Consider the following 14,440-nt stretch of genomic DNA (forward strand, 5'->3'; position numbering starts at 1 on the left):
CCCAACACAGTCTTACCCGCCCTGAGGCTCATCTCTTCAGCAACAACCTACAAGAGTTCTTAATTGCCAGTTGTCTCTGTCAGCTGTCACTGTTCTGTGCTCCCCTTGGCCATTTACTTGTCCCGGTGTACTTGGTCAAGTAGAGCTCCTAATGAGGCTCAGAGCTCAGGACTGGGATCCTACCACCCTCCCAGGGCTATTGGGTCACCAGCAGGGTTTTGAAGGAGACTGATACATACCATGCCACAGCAAGGAGAGGTGATGCCCACGGAGGCATCTTTCTGCCATTCCCAGGGTCACTGTCTGTCCTACAGAACAGGTTCTGGGGCCTCTGTTCCCACTGTGGACACCCAACCTCATTGCTTTCTGCCCTTTGCTGAATGCCTCTGGGGCCCCTGGAAGTTGCACCTTACATGCATGTTAATTACTGTTCTGTTTATATGTTGATAAAAGTTAAGCAGGATGTAGTGATGTGGAATAAGGGGTGGAATGTTATTGTTTTGTAATTTGGTTGGTTTTGCTATTCCACATCAGAAATACATGTAGGATAATGGGAGTTAAGGGGACAAGTTTTTTTTGTTTGTTTGTTTTGCCTGTGGACTGCCCTAAATGGGCATGGGGGCAGGGGGCACCGGAGGGAAGGTCGGGAAGGGGACGGGGTTTTTTCTGCCTGGTTCTCTGTGAGGCCCTTTTGATCGCCGAAGTCTCCCTGACTCGGAGCCGTCCCGGACCGATCAGCAGCGACTGACCGCACGGTTCAAGGGGGATCTCGGGTGGTTCCTTCAAGCAGGGACCTCCGGCCAGAGGAGCAGCCCGGCAGCTCTCGCGGGAGCGGCCACGGGACTGACGTGACCTCATTGATTTCTGCCCTTTGCATTCCTGGCTTGGAATGCCAGGCCCAGGTCCCTGCCCTGAGGGACCAGGACAGCCACTGTGTTCACTCTGGCAACAGAGCTGTCCCAAGGATGGTTGAGTAGCGAGCAGGGAAAGAGGAGTCTGGCCGATTCCTGGTTTAGCCCGATTCCTAATGGGGTGAGGAGAGGGATGGAACCACAAGGGTACAGCAGCAACAGTGTGAGGAGAAATTATTTTATTTTGAAATAATTAAAGAAATTAAAAAAAAATTTAAAATACGTAAGTCAAATAAAATCACAGAATCCAAAAACCCTGGCTAGACTTCTCACATTAGAAGTGGCAATAGAGAGAGGCTAATTTTTATGATTTTTCATTATTTATATTCCCCATCTATAACACTATTGACTGGAGCAATAGCACTACATATACATACATGCAGAATAATGCAAAGTCCACTGGGATATGTAGTTTGTAAAACTTTGCATTATTCTGTGGGCTTCCTCCTGCAGTGACAGCGGTTGATGTCCTTAGGGACAGAGAGCCGTGAGCCGTGAAGAGGAGGGAGAACATTCCGGTCTCCCTCCCGCAGAGCCTCCAAATCTCTCCGGGACCAATATTCAAATCTCCCTCCTGCAGGACATGCTGCTACATCCTAAAGGAGGGAGATTGGAATACTGGTCCCAGAGAGAACTGGAGGCTCTGGCAGACATGAGGCTCTCTGCTTGGTGGAGGAGTGCTTTCTCTGCAGGAAAGCATCCTGGGTGTAGTGCTATTGCTCCGGACAATAACACTATTGACCGGAGCAATAGCACTACATATACATACATGCAGAATAATGCAAAGTCCACTGGGATACGTAGTTTGTAGGACTTTGCATTATTCTGTGAGCTTCCTCCTGCAGTGACATCGGTTGATGTCCTTAGGGACATCAATGCACAGGAGCCCCTCTGGCTGATGATCTGCACTGTGAAGAGGAGGGAGAACATTCTGGTCTCCCTCCCGCAGAGCCTCCAAATCTCTCTGGGACCAATATTCAAATCTCCCTCCTGCAGGACATGCTGCTACATCCTGAAGGAGGGAGACTGGAATACTGGTCCCAGAGAGAACTGGCGACTGCATGCCCGAGTGCCTGTGGCTGCTGCCACCATGGCTTGATCCCTTGCTGGCGCCTGTGACCTTGCTGGCAGCTGTGAGCTTACTGGCAGCTGTGACGTCACTGTCAGCACTGAAAGACTTGTCTTCGGATGCCACCAAGTCCTTCTTTGTTCCCTCCAGAAATGGACTTGCGGTTTTCATTTTGGCCAGAGGTGTCAGTGATTGTCTGCTCCCATGATGACTCGCGTCCAGCCTTGTTGGCTCTGAGGATCTGTTGTTTGTGAAGGGCTTATTTCCCTTCCTGGAGAGCTTCTCGCTTCCCTTTCTGATCTTGGAACAGAGGGCCTTGCTGGCTGCTTTGAGCTTGGCCCAGGCACGCTGAATGCAGCGGCACAGAAAGCGTGGCACACAGCAGCCTGTACACAGCTGAGATAGAGTCTCTGACCTTTGTGTCCTGTGTTGTTCTGCCACGTGCTTGGGCCTCGCCTCTGGCTTTGCTGACTGGGGCCTGAATGGCTCATCCTTTGGCACAATCCTGCTTGACGCAACTGAAGATCTACTTCCCGCAAGGGTATGTCCAGGGAGCCCCTTTGGCTCTTGAGCAGCAGTGGTATTTTTCTGGCCCTGCTGCTTACTGGCCCTGTCCGCAGGTGGATTTCTCTCTCCTACTTTTGCTCTTCCTGCATCAAGCTGGGCTACAGGGTCAGATGGAGACACACCCTTGGATCCTTCATTGCTAGGCAGGACGCGGTGTGGTGTGAAAAAGTCCCGCTTCTTCCTCTCAACGTATGCATACTGCTCCAGATATTGATACATCAACCTGTTCTCCTGGTTGTCAGGCTGTTCACACAGTCTGTAGCAGTCAGCATGGACTGTACGCATTGTTTCTTGTTTGCGTGTGTCCATCAGGGAGGCAGATTTTTGCCGTTGGCCAAAGGCCTCTGCTGATGACCTCCATGCCTGAGCCTGCATGTGCCTGCGCTGGAAGGGCAAGCGAGCGGACCTCCTTGTTTGCCTCAGTGGATGTGGAAGCTGGGAGTCTTTGTGCCCCAGATTAGGCTCTGAGAGGCTCTTCTGCAGGTGCTCTGGTGCCTGCATTTTCATGTCAGGATGCTCCAGGAGACTTCTCATAGCCTCATCCACCAAGGGCAGGTCCCGCTCCTGGGACTTTGGTTGTGGGCAAGGTGTCTTCATATCCCCACAACAGGTGATGGTGCCCTCGTTGCTGCCCTCATTGCTGCCCTCATTGCTGCCCTCAGGCATTTGCAACATGAGCCTGTGTGAGATGGAGAAAGAGAAGGAAGATGAAGGCAGTTCTGAGCCAAACACTCCTGAGGGCCCCAGGGCACTTCTGTCGCCTCAAAGCTGTTGGCAGGCTTTGTTATTTTCACTTGTTGGGGTCCCGACAAGTGTGTGCCCAAGGTTCCATTCCTGCTTACAGAGAACAAAGCAAGGACGACACTCGTGTCCGTGCCTCAGTGGTAAACCCTTCTACAAGGGCACTGCCTCTCAGATTTCAAGTCTCTGGATATCCCTCTGCCATCCCTGAGTCATTGCAGATTTCCATTTCAGCAAGCCCTGCCCCTGTCCCCATCCCCTATCAGTAGTCTCACCTGTCCAAGCATCTGTTGGAGTCTTGAACAGTTCTGTAAAAACATTGGATGGCTTCATAGGTGTCATCCGTCTGACTGGGCACTGAGGAGCTGCAGCAGAGCAGAGAGCAGTGTTAGTGGGATTTCAGCTGGTGGGAGGTGACAGGAGAGGAACAGTGTTACTTACTGCATCCTCGCGTGCTGTGAAGACGTGCACAAGTCCCAAACTGTTGGCAAAGAAGGCAGAGTGAGTGGATAGGGAGAACGTGATGGGGTGGTGGGCAAGTGGGGCCAGGGGTTGTCTTTGCAGGCACCTCCCTTGCCCAGGGCTGCTCACCTCTAGAATTTGCCTGGTTAGCTCCGTGTTGGCACTTCCTCTGTTTGGGACGTTTGGACCTTTCCTTCTGTATGGGCACAGAAAGCAGCGAGTGAGAGGGGAGCATCCCTAGCAGCCTCAGCGGCTCCCACCAACCCAGGGCACAGCCAGGCTCGGCCCGTGACTGCCCTGGGACTCCTTGCCGAGCCTGGCCAGGCCCTGCTGGGACACGGCCTCTCCTCCCAGGTGCCCAATCTGAGGCAATAGTTTCACATCCCTAATAGGCACAGTAATATGAGCCTGGGTGGTTACAGTATCCCCTCCCTAGGTTTGAGCTTAGGCAAAAATAGTAACCCTTTTGGTTTAGACTGGGCTGTATAGGTACCAGGTCACACAGGGATGTAAGGAAGCTTGGTGTGGGTGGCGTTGTGCTGCTATACAAAATGTGATCACTGTGAGAATCCCCAAGTACCAATGGATACCCCTAAGGCCCATCTTTCCCCACAATTCACTCCTCTGCCTCACTCGTCAACTGGGTTGCAACCAGCTACGAGGGGTTTTTTTAGTTCTTCTCGGCAGCAGTAGTGTTCTTCAGGGGGAGCCTTTACCTGGAATACCCATTGGGCTTGTCGCAGTGTAAGTTTCAGGTCGTCACTCCCGGGGGCTACCTCCCACTTCTCGTCACCGATGGGTCCTTTAACACGGCTGGCATGAGTCCATCCTCTCTCTGCGGTTCGAATAGCTGTTTCTGCAGTAAATAAAACAACATAGGGACCTTCCCCTTGTTGTGTTAGTGCAGCTTCTTTCCAGGTTTTTATTAGCACCCCATCCCCTGGCTATATTCTATGGATTGCTATCTCCAATGGGGACCGCTGTGCAATCAGATCCTTCTTGTAGTTCCTTGCACCCATTCATTAATTGTATAAGGTAAGGTTTTAATTGATCATCTTGTAAATGGGGGTGACCAAGAGGTATTTCAAGATTATAGGGCATACCATACAGCATTTCAAAAGGTGAAATTCCCAGATCAGTTCTGGGTTTCACACATATATTTAACAGAGCTAACAGCAAGCATTTTATCCAAGATGTCTTAGTTTCTATCATTAATTTTCTAAGTTGTTTTTTAATTTCCCCATTCATTCGTTCTACTTTACCAGAGCTCTGAGGGTGCCAAGGAGTATGATATTCCCATTTAATCCTTAGAATTTTCATTGTGTCACGTGTAACCTTTGACACAAATGAGGTCCCCTGTCAGAATCTATTGCTTCTATAATTCCATATCGAGGAATTATATTTTCTATTAGTATCTTTACTACCATTGGTGCTGTAGCCCTTGCCGTAGGGAATGCCTCAACATAGTTTGTAAGATGGTCTACAATCACTAATAAGTATTTATATCTCCCAGTTTTAGGGAGTTCAGTAAAGTCCAACTGGATCCTTGCGAAGGGTCGATAAGCCAATTCTCACCCTCCTGGGATTCTTTTTCTCATATTCTTTGCATAAACCCTCCGGGAAGTCACACATCCATTAACAATCCCCTTTGCTATGTTATATACCCCTATACACATATAATTATTGGCAAACTGATCCACTAAGGCCTGAGCACCCCAATGTGTTTGTTCATGGAACCTCCGTAACACCCTCATAGCTACTGATTTTGGTAAAACCACCCATCCATCAGGTAATGTCCATTTTCCCATTTCATTTTCCCAAATTCCCATTTGTATCATCTTTTCTTTCTCCACAGTCATAAAACAGAACAGGGGAAGAGGATCTGACCCACCCTCTGCAAACATAGCCGGGCAGCCCCCCTTTCGGTCACCTCATACACACACACAAAAGAGCAGCCTTTTTGGCCTCCTGGTCAGCTAGGTTATTAACTCTAGTTTGAGGATCCAGTCCTCGTTGGTGACCCCTTACATGTACTACTGCAATCTCCCTTGGTTCTCTGATAGCTTTTAAAACCTGAAGGATCAATTCTTGATGAATTAACCCCTTTCCTTGTTAATTTTCTAAGTCTTCTCTCCTTCTATATTTTCCCAAAAGCGTGTACTACCCCATCCTCTACTCTTAGAGGACATAACCGAATCTCTAATCTTTTATCTACTACTTCTAAGCTTATTCCTAATTCTACTATGAAGTCCCTACCTAATAGATTGCATTTGGCCTCAGGTCTGATTCAATCAACACCCTTTTTATAACAGGGACCCCAAATGGTTCCCCCTTTTTGCCCGATCACCTGTACTTTTTTGCAGAGGCTTTACATCCTAAGGGCAGTGTTTGGATTGTTGATCTTTCAGCCCCTGGATCTACAAGGAATTCTATTTCCTTGCGTTGGGGGACCCACTTTTAATTTTATCAAGGGCCCATTCTGTCCTCGGGTCCCAGCAAACAGAGCCCCTGACACACCCCTTCTCTCTCGCAGACCGGGGCGCGGAGCGAACTTTTTTTTTGTTGTTGTTTTTAAAACCTCCGCCCGGCTCCGCGGCCGACGGACGTGCGGAGGCGCGGGCACTACGGACACTAGGTACCTGGCCCTGGGGTGAGGGAAACAACCCGAAGGCTCCGCGGAGGTGCCTTCGCCCGCCCGCCCGGCTGCCCGACGGACGGGACGGCGCGTCGAGGGGAAACCCGGCACCTGCCAGCCGGCCCCGGCGACCCTCGGGGGGAGCGTCCCCCAGTGGGGCCCCGGGGTTTCCCTCCGTAACCCGGCGCCTGGTGGCCGCTGCGCTCGGGAGAATAAACGCGGCTCGGACCGCCCCGCCCGCACGGGACCCAAACCGCCCGGCAACCGATCGGACGGCCCGGACTCGGAAGCGGACGGGACCGGCGCCGCGGGGAGAGGAGAGAGGGGAAGGTCGGGGAGGGGAGGCGTAGCGAGAGGGCGGGTCGGTGCTCCCGGCCCCCTGGAAGACGGGGCCGTGGGTGCGGGTATGTAGGGCGGTGGTGACACTGGGACTTCTAAATCCCTTCTCCTCCCGCCCTCCTTTTTCTTTTAGGTGATATAAATGCCTCCTCGTCTCTGAGGCTATCCAGAGGTGGGCATACTCACTTTGCTCTGAACTAAAAGGCTCCTAGCATTTACACAGAGGTTAAGGGCCTGACATACCCAGTCCTTAGAGGAGCCAAAAAGGGGCCAAAATACACTCTCCCCTTTTATGGGCTTATTGCCCCATACTTCTACACAATAATGAATCATTTTAACTTTACTTTTTCCCCGCCTAGAATGGGAATCATTCAGATTCTTAATCATGAGTCCCAGTGGACTGTCTGGGGGAATACAGGGTATAGCTATACCCTCACCACTAGTTCCCCCACCCATGGGACCAGAAGGCTTACTGTTCTTCTGTCCCATCTTCCGGCAGCACCTTCACGCACACACACACACGCTTCCCCCTTTTCGTGGCCCGGTCCCTCGCGGGATGTGGGAACCGCACTACCGACGGGTCCGCACTCGCTTCGCCCGCAATTGGACGTCTCAGTCGTTGTGCTCCGGGAAACCCAACCCCAACCGAACGGCTTCACCGGCCTATACTTACTCCTGATCGAATCACCTTCATCCGAGTCACGGCACCAAACTGTCATGAATTAGACCAAATCCGTTTCCAAATCATAAATTAGTTACTAAATTTGAGGAAGCTATCACAAGCAACACCACAGCGCTACGCAGACAGGGAAATCAACACCTCCCCTCGAGGCGCGCACCCCCACCGACTGGCCACTTCCTTTTATAGTCTCTTCTTCCGAGTGGCCGGGCTCTCGTGCTTCTGCGACTGCGCCGTCTCTGTTACCAGGCTTTACTCTTTCTTGTTGCTGGGGGCTGTTGTTTCCCGCCGCCCCTTTCCCCGCCGCCAGGTGCCTCCGCTCCCAGTCCGGAGTCCGTCCAATCCGGAGCCGGGGGGGGCGGAGCGGCGTAACCAGGAGCGGGGAGGGCAGGAGCCGCGAAAAAAAAAGCGAGAAAGCGGGAGCCGAGGGGCGGTTACAAAACCCGGCAGCCCGCTCGACCCCGGTCCCGCACAGCCCCCACCCCCAGCAACATCCCCCCAAACATTGACAAACTTTACACTCCCAGGCAGTGCCCCCAGCCCAGCCCTGGGGATGGCCCTGGCCCCCACCAGGCAGACCCCTCAGGGAGAAGTAAAACTGGCAAAGCACCACCAGAAGTTCTCCACCGGGAGAACAAGGGAGCCCCAGCTCCCCCAGGTGGGAAGAGCACAGCTCCTGGGGAGCAATGTGGCTCTTGGTACAGGGTGTGTGAGCAGGGAGGGTGCAGACCTCCTCCCCACTGAAGAGACCAGTCCACCTAACACTCTTACAATAGGTTTGAGGACCTAGAACCTCAGGGTGAGGTGAGCAAAGTTGCGGTGGGAGATCACTGAATCATAGAACGGCCTGGCTTGAAAAGGACCGTAATGATCATCTAGTTCCAACCTCCCCGCCATATGCAGGGCTACCAACCACCAGACCAGGCTGCCCAGAGCTGTATCCAGCCTGGTCTTGAATGCCACCACTCTCTGTGTGAAAACCTTTCTCCTAATCTGTAACATCAACCTCCCCTGTCTCTGTTTAAAACCATTCCCCCTTGTCCTATCACTATGTACTCTCGCAAACAGGCTTTCCCCCTCCTGTTTAAACGCTCCCTTCAAGTCCTGCAGGACCGCAATTGAGGTCTCCCTGGAGCTTTCTCCAAGCTAAACAAGCCCAGTTCCCTCAGCCTTTCCTCACAGGAGAGGTGCTCCAGCCCTCTGATCATCTTAGTGGCCCTCCTCTGGACCCGCTCTAAGAGCTCCACGTCCTTCCTGTATTGGGGAAGTATTGAGATCTACCTGTGAGCTTGTCTAGGGTGAGATGGTCAACTCCACACCTCCAGACTGCCTCCAGCAGGAAGGGTGATTGCGGTAAGCAACTCCCTGCTGAGAGGAACAGAGGGCCCTATATGTTGGCCTGACCCTATCCGTAGGGAAGTGTGCTGCCTCCTTGGGGCCCGGGATATTTCTAGAAAACCCCTCAGTCTGATGATCCACCCCTCTATTGTCCTTTATTAATAGTTCAGGCTGGCAGTAATGAGGTCGCTGACAGAAGCCTGAGGATTATAAAAAATGATTTCAGGTGGCTGGTGTGGTTAGTTGATGGAGCGGGCATACAGCTAGTATTTTCCTCTCTTCTGTGAGTGGCAGAGAAGGACACTGAGAGGAGCAGGAAAATTCATCTTATGAACACATGGCTGAGAGGCTGGTGCAAATGTAAGAATTTTGGGTTCTTTGGTCCATATGGGGTGGTTTACTTGGCACCTGGCTTGAGATCTGCTGATGGGTCTCACCTGTCTGAAAGGGAGCAATGGATCCTTGCCCAGGAGCTGGTAGGGCTTGTGGAGAGAGCCTTAAAGTAGACACGAAGGGCGGAGGGAATAATAAACTGATGCACACAGCATGGGCAACAAACAGGAGGATCTGGAGGCCGTTGTGTGGCAGGTGATCTTTGACTTGGTTGCTGTTACAGAAGCATGGTGGGATCGCTCCAATGATTGGAGTACTGCAGTGGATGGCCACAAGCTCTTCAGAAAGGATAGGGTTGAGAGCTTATGGGCCAGAATAAAAGTGAAGGCCAATAAGACGGACATTATTGTGGGAATCTGCTACAGTCCGCCCAGTCAGCTTGAAGAGGTGGACAAGACACTTTATAGACAGTTGGGTGAGGTCTCAAGGTCTCTCCCCCTTGTTCTTGTGGGGGACTTCAACTTCCCAGACATCTGCTGGATTTACAATACAGCAGATAGGGAACAGTCCTGGAGGTTCCTAGAGTGTGTGGGAGATAACTTCCAGACACAGCAGGTAAGGGAGCCAACAAAGGGAAGCCCAATCCTGGACCAGCTATTTGTTAACAGAGAAGATCTCGTGGTGGATGGAAAGGTTGGAGGCTGTCTGGGACAAAGTGATCCCGAGATGCTAGATTTCTCAGTCCTTGCTGAACCACAGAGGGGAGTCAGAACTGCCACCTTGGACTTCCAGAGGGAAGACTTTAACTTCTTTAGGACCGGGACTGAGAGTGTCCCTTGGAGGGCATGGGAGCCCAGGAAGGCTGGGGATACATTAAGTAATTTTAAAGGTGCGTGAGCTGACCATCCCCACGTCACAGAAGATGAGCCAATGGGCAAGGAGGCTGGACTGGCTGAACAGAGACCTTTGGCTGGATCTCAAGAGCAAAAGGAAAGTTTGTGGTCTCTGGAAGAGTGGGCAAGTGACTTATGATTACAGGTACATAGGGAAGCTGTGTGAAAATTAGAAAAGCCAAAGCCCATCCAAAACTGAACTTGCAGAACGGACCAGGTTTATCTGTAAAATTCCTGGGAGTAGTCTGGTCTGGGAAAACCAAAGTACTACCCAGTACAGTGAGTTTTCCTTTACAAATAACCTTTAGTATTAGCTTTGCTACCATCTTCATATTATTCAACCTTACATGCATGTTAGCTACTGTTCTGTTAGTATGTTGATAAAAGTTAAGCACGATGTAGTGATGTGGAATAAGGGGTAGAATGTTATTGCTTTGTAATTTGGTTGGTTTTGCTATTCCACATCAGAATATCATGTAGGATAATGGGAGTTAAGGGGACAAGTTTTTTTTGTTTGTTTGTTTTGCCTGTGGACTGCCCTAAATGGGCATGGGGGCAGGGGGCACCGGAGGGAAGGTCGGGAAGGGGACGGGGTGTTTTTCTGCCTGGTTCTCTGTGAGGCCCTTTTGATCGCCGAAGTCTCCTGACTCGGAGCCGTCCCGGACCGATCAGCAGCGACTGACCGCACGGTTCAAGGGGGATCTCGGGCGGTTCCTTCAAGCAGGGACCCCCGGCCAGAGGAGCAGCTCTCTCGGGAGCGGCTACGTGACTGACGTGACTGACGTGACTGACGTTACGTGGCGTGGGCGTTGCCTGGCAACGGCGGGAGATTGAAACGGGCACAGGGAGCGACGCGTCGCTGCCCACCAGAGACGGACAGGAGGGGTCAGGGTTCTTGCACCTCGTGACTTCCTGTTTCAGTGCTGGTAAGTATTCTGCTTAGACGTGGTTGCTCCCCGGCGGAAGGCTGCTGCCAGAAATACTGAGGAGGCCCAGACAAGGGTCCCAAGCTCTCAGAAACGAGGCAGCAACCAAGAAGACTGCAGAGACCCAGACTGAGGTCCTGCACATGCCTTATAGGAAGGCTGCTGCCAAAATGTCTGAGGAGACTCAGACTGAGCTCCCAACCTGAGATGCTGGTGTGCAGGTCTCTGGCTGTACTGAGTGCCAGAGCCTGGCCCTTTCAGTGCTTGGTGAGGGAGGCAGTGATTGTGTTCGCTGCGCCCAGGTGAACTACTTGCTCAGCCTCGTAGTTGACCTGAAGGAGGAAGTGGAGAGGCTGAGGACTATAAAAGAGTGTGAGAGGGAGACTGACTGGTGGTGTCAGTCCCTCTCAGCCTCAGGTTCTCAGCACACAGCCGAGGCTCCTAATGGAGCATGTCAGCCCCTGCCACCTTACACCTTACGAACAGGAGGTAAAGGGGAACCAGCCAGCTGACTGTGGTGCAGCGAGCCCCCTGTCCTCTCTTCCCCCAAGCAGCAATTTGAGAAGGGAGGAGGAGTGGAAACGGGTACTGGCTCGGTGGTGGGGGCATCCCCCATCCCAACCATCCCCGGCTCCCCAGGTGCCTCTGTGTAACAGGTTTGAGGCCCTGGAATTTGAGGGGGGGACGAGTGAGAGTGTGGAGACAGGTTCACCCATGAGGTTGCCTCAGGCGAAGCGGTCGCCCCCAAGCCTCAAGACTGCTTCTACCCATAAGGACTGAAGGGTGATTGTTGTAGGTGACTCCGTTCTGCAAGGAACAGAGGGCCCTATATGCCGGCCCTACCCTACCCGCAGAGAGGTGTGCTGCCTTCCTGGGGCACGGGTCAGAGACATTTCAAAGATAATTTCTAGGTTGATTCAGCCTTCAGATTACTACCCACTTTTAATAATTCAGGCTGGTGGCGAGGAAGTTGATAAGGAAAGCCTGAGGTCTATCAAGAAAGACTTCAGGGTAATGGGGCGAATAATTGAAGGAGCTGGGGTGCAGGTGGTCTTTTCTTCTACACCCGTGGTGAAAGGGAAAGGTACAGGGAGCATCCAAAAAACCCAACTCTTAAATAGATGGCTTAAGAGCTGGTGCAGATGCAAGAACTTTGGCTTTTTTGACCATGGGGCAATCTACACTGCACCTGGCATGATGACTGCTGATGCAAGCAGCCTGTCCCTGAGGGGTAAGAGGATATTAGCTGAAGAATTAGCGGGACTCATTGACAGGTCTTTAAACTAGGAACGAAGGGGGAAGTGGGCAAAATAAGGGCTACTGGGGTTGAACGGGTCATTCGAGGGATTGTACCAAACTCCGTGGGCAATGGCGGCAGAATGCAAAGGGAGGGAGTAGGGCAGGGGGATGCTGGGGATGCTGCTGTTCTAGTGGATCCTGGATCCCTTATAAAGGTGGCGAGATGGATAGCCCAGCTGAAGTGCCCTTATACTAATGTACGCAGCCTGAGTAGCAGGCAGGAGGAACTGGAAACTCTGATGCATTCGGAAAGTTATGACATTGTTGCTATCACAGAAACATGGTGGGATGACTCCTACAATTGGGATACTGCCATCAAAGGCTCTAGACTATTTAGGAGAGATAGGCGAGGTAGGACGGGTGGGGGAGTTGCTCTTGATGTCAGAGATTGGGGTGAGGAGAACCATGGAACCACAAGGGTACAGCAGCAACAATGTGAGGAGAAATTAGTTTATTTTTATTTGTATCAGAATACAAGATAACACACTATAATACAATAAGTCCAATAAAATGACAGAGTATCCAAAAATCAGACGCCTCACTCTAATGCCACTTCTCAGGTGAGAAGTCTAGCCAGAAGAAAGGAAAAGAGAGAATGTCCTGTGATATATGAGCATTCTGAAAGAATAATGCAAAGTCCTCTGGGATATGTAGTTTGTAGTTTTCTTCTGAGAAACCGGAGCAATAGCACTACATATTGTTATGATGTGGAATATGAGTAACCAAAAATCATAAAAACATTTCAGGTATCTGCTGCTCACAGGGGTTGATGTCCGTAGGCAGAGGAGCCCCTCTGGCTGATGATCTGCAGGAGCATTTTTCAGGCCTGCTGCCTCTTGTCCCCGTCGTCATGGAAGGATTCTTCTCTCTGAGTCTCCTTGTGCACCTGGGGCTGCAGTTGCAGGTGCAGCCAATCTCTGGGAGCTTACAGTAAAACAGTATAGACTCCCAGGCGGGCAAGAGGAAATAACAAAAACGGTGCAGGAATTGGAAAGAGTGGGTATTATAAGACCTGCACATAGCCCATACAATTCCCCAGTATGGCCAGTGCGAAAGTCGGATGGAACATAGGGAATGATGGTAGATTATAGGGAATTGAATAAGGTCACACCACATATTCATGCGGCCTTACCCAATATTGCCTCCCTAATGGACACATTAAGTAGAGAAATTAAGACATACCATTGTGTCCTAGATTTAGCAAATNACTTTGTATCCATCGGGCGCGCTTTGCCCTGTAACTATGCAGAGTACCAATCTACCCATAAAATTAGAGTGTTCTGCAACCCTTGTGGCCTCCATATTCCACCATCACATCCCGGTCCTAATGAACAAGCACTCCACCACAATGCTACCACATCCCGGTCTTAATGAGCAAACATTTTATCACAGCTGTTAGGGAAAATATGGGGTGTAAGATACTGGGAGCATGGGACTGATGGGGAGGGTTCATACAAATAAAGAAAGAAATATCTGAAATTTCTTTGGGCAGTTGGGTCCAACAAAGTAATATCAGAAGAAAATTCGAGAATTCAAACCCCAGGGGTACTTGGGATGGTCCAGCCCATGGAAACCAAGGGAACTTTGGCTCCTGTCAGGACAACGGAGCCATCCCCCATGGATACTATAAAAAAGCAGTGAGGCAGTCTTGAGAGCGACTCCTGGAAAGTCATAAGTTCCAGCTTCCAGGTACTGAACCGGACTAACCCTAATGTAACCAAACATTGCTGGTTATGTGTAAGCGTAAAGCCTCCTTATTATGAGGCAATAGGGGATCCGGAAAGCCCAACGTATTCAAATGAAAGTAGTCCTTCTCAATGTAATTGGGGACAAGAGATAGGAATAACCTTAACCCAGGTATCCGGGAAGGGTAGATGTGTGGGGACTGTTCCAAAAGGGAAAAGTGACTACCACAGAAAAGGATTTATATTCACATAAATGGTTAATCCCTGCCAGTAATACTAGATGGGTGTGTTCATTATTAGGTGTTACTCCTTGTTTATCTTTAAAGTTGTTTAATGTGTCACATGATATTTTTTGTACAGGTAATGATTATACCAAGGCTTTTGTACCACACTGTGGATTACATGTACACTCACCACACAGTGGCTGATTACCGTTTGGCAAAAAGGGAACCTATTACAGTTGTCACCTTTACCTTAATGATTTTGGGAGGTGCAGGAGCTGGTACAGGAATAGCATCATTAGTTAGGCAGAGCCAAGAGTTCACAGCTCTGCGCATTGCTGT

The 14,440-nt window shown here is 50.8% G+C and overlaps 1 protein-coding gene across 2 annotated transcripts; it reads right to left on the minus strand.

Annotated features, from left to right (window-relative positions):
* Window positions 1–1,075: 1,075 nt before the first annotated feature.
* On the minus strand, window positions 1,076–7,930 carry LOC107307794. Of its 2 annotated transcripts, XM_015851296.2 has the most exons (5): window positions 7,398–7,930; window positions 3,880–4,606; window positions 3,730–3,769; window positions 3,564–3,653; window positions 1,076–3,226 (listed from the first exon to the last, which is right to left on the minus strand). In XM_015851296.2, exons 2-5 carry the CDS (start codon window positions 3,983–3,985, stop codon window positions 1,732–1,734), a joined length of 1,731 nt encoding a protein of 576 aa, XP_015706782.1. In that variant the 5' UTR covers window positions 3,986–4,606; window positions 7,398–7,930; the 3' UTR covers window positions 1,076–1,731. The 2 variants fall into 2 exon arrangements, with proteins under 2 accessions (XP_015706782.1, XP_015706783.1); XM_015851297.2 differs by lacking the exon at window positions 7,398–7,930 and having other exon boundaries at window positions 3,880–7,382.
* Window positions 7,931–14,440: the final 6,510 nt, after the last annotated feature.

The sequence above is a fragment of the Coturnix japonica genome, unplaced genomic scaffold (genome assembly GCF_001577835.2).
Source record: "Coturnix japonica isolate 7356 unplaced genomic scaffold, Coturnix japonica 2.1 chrUnrandom924, whole genome shotgun sequence".
NCBI lineage: Eukaryota > Metazoa > Chordata > Aves > Galliformes > Phasianidae > Coturnix > Coturnix japonica.

Excerpts from the sequence above, each read along its gene's own strand:
- LOC107307794 (XM_015851296.2), bottom strand. The coding sequence starts at position 3,985 with ATGCTCCCCTCTCACTCGCTGCTTTCTGTGCCCATACAGAAGGAAAGG. Across the intron at positions 3,770-3,879 it reads TAACCAGGCAAATTCTAGAG|TTTGGGACTTGTGCACGTCT; the intron begins GTGAGCAGCCCT and ends CTTTGCCAACAG. Across the intron at positions 3,654-3,729 it reads TCACAGCACGCGAGGATGCA|CTCCTCAGTGCCCAGTCAGA; the intron begins GTAAGTAACACT and ends GCTCTGCTGCAG.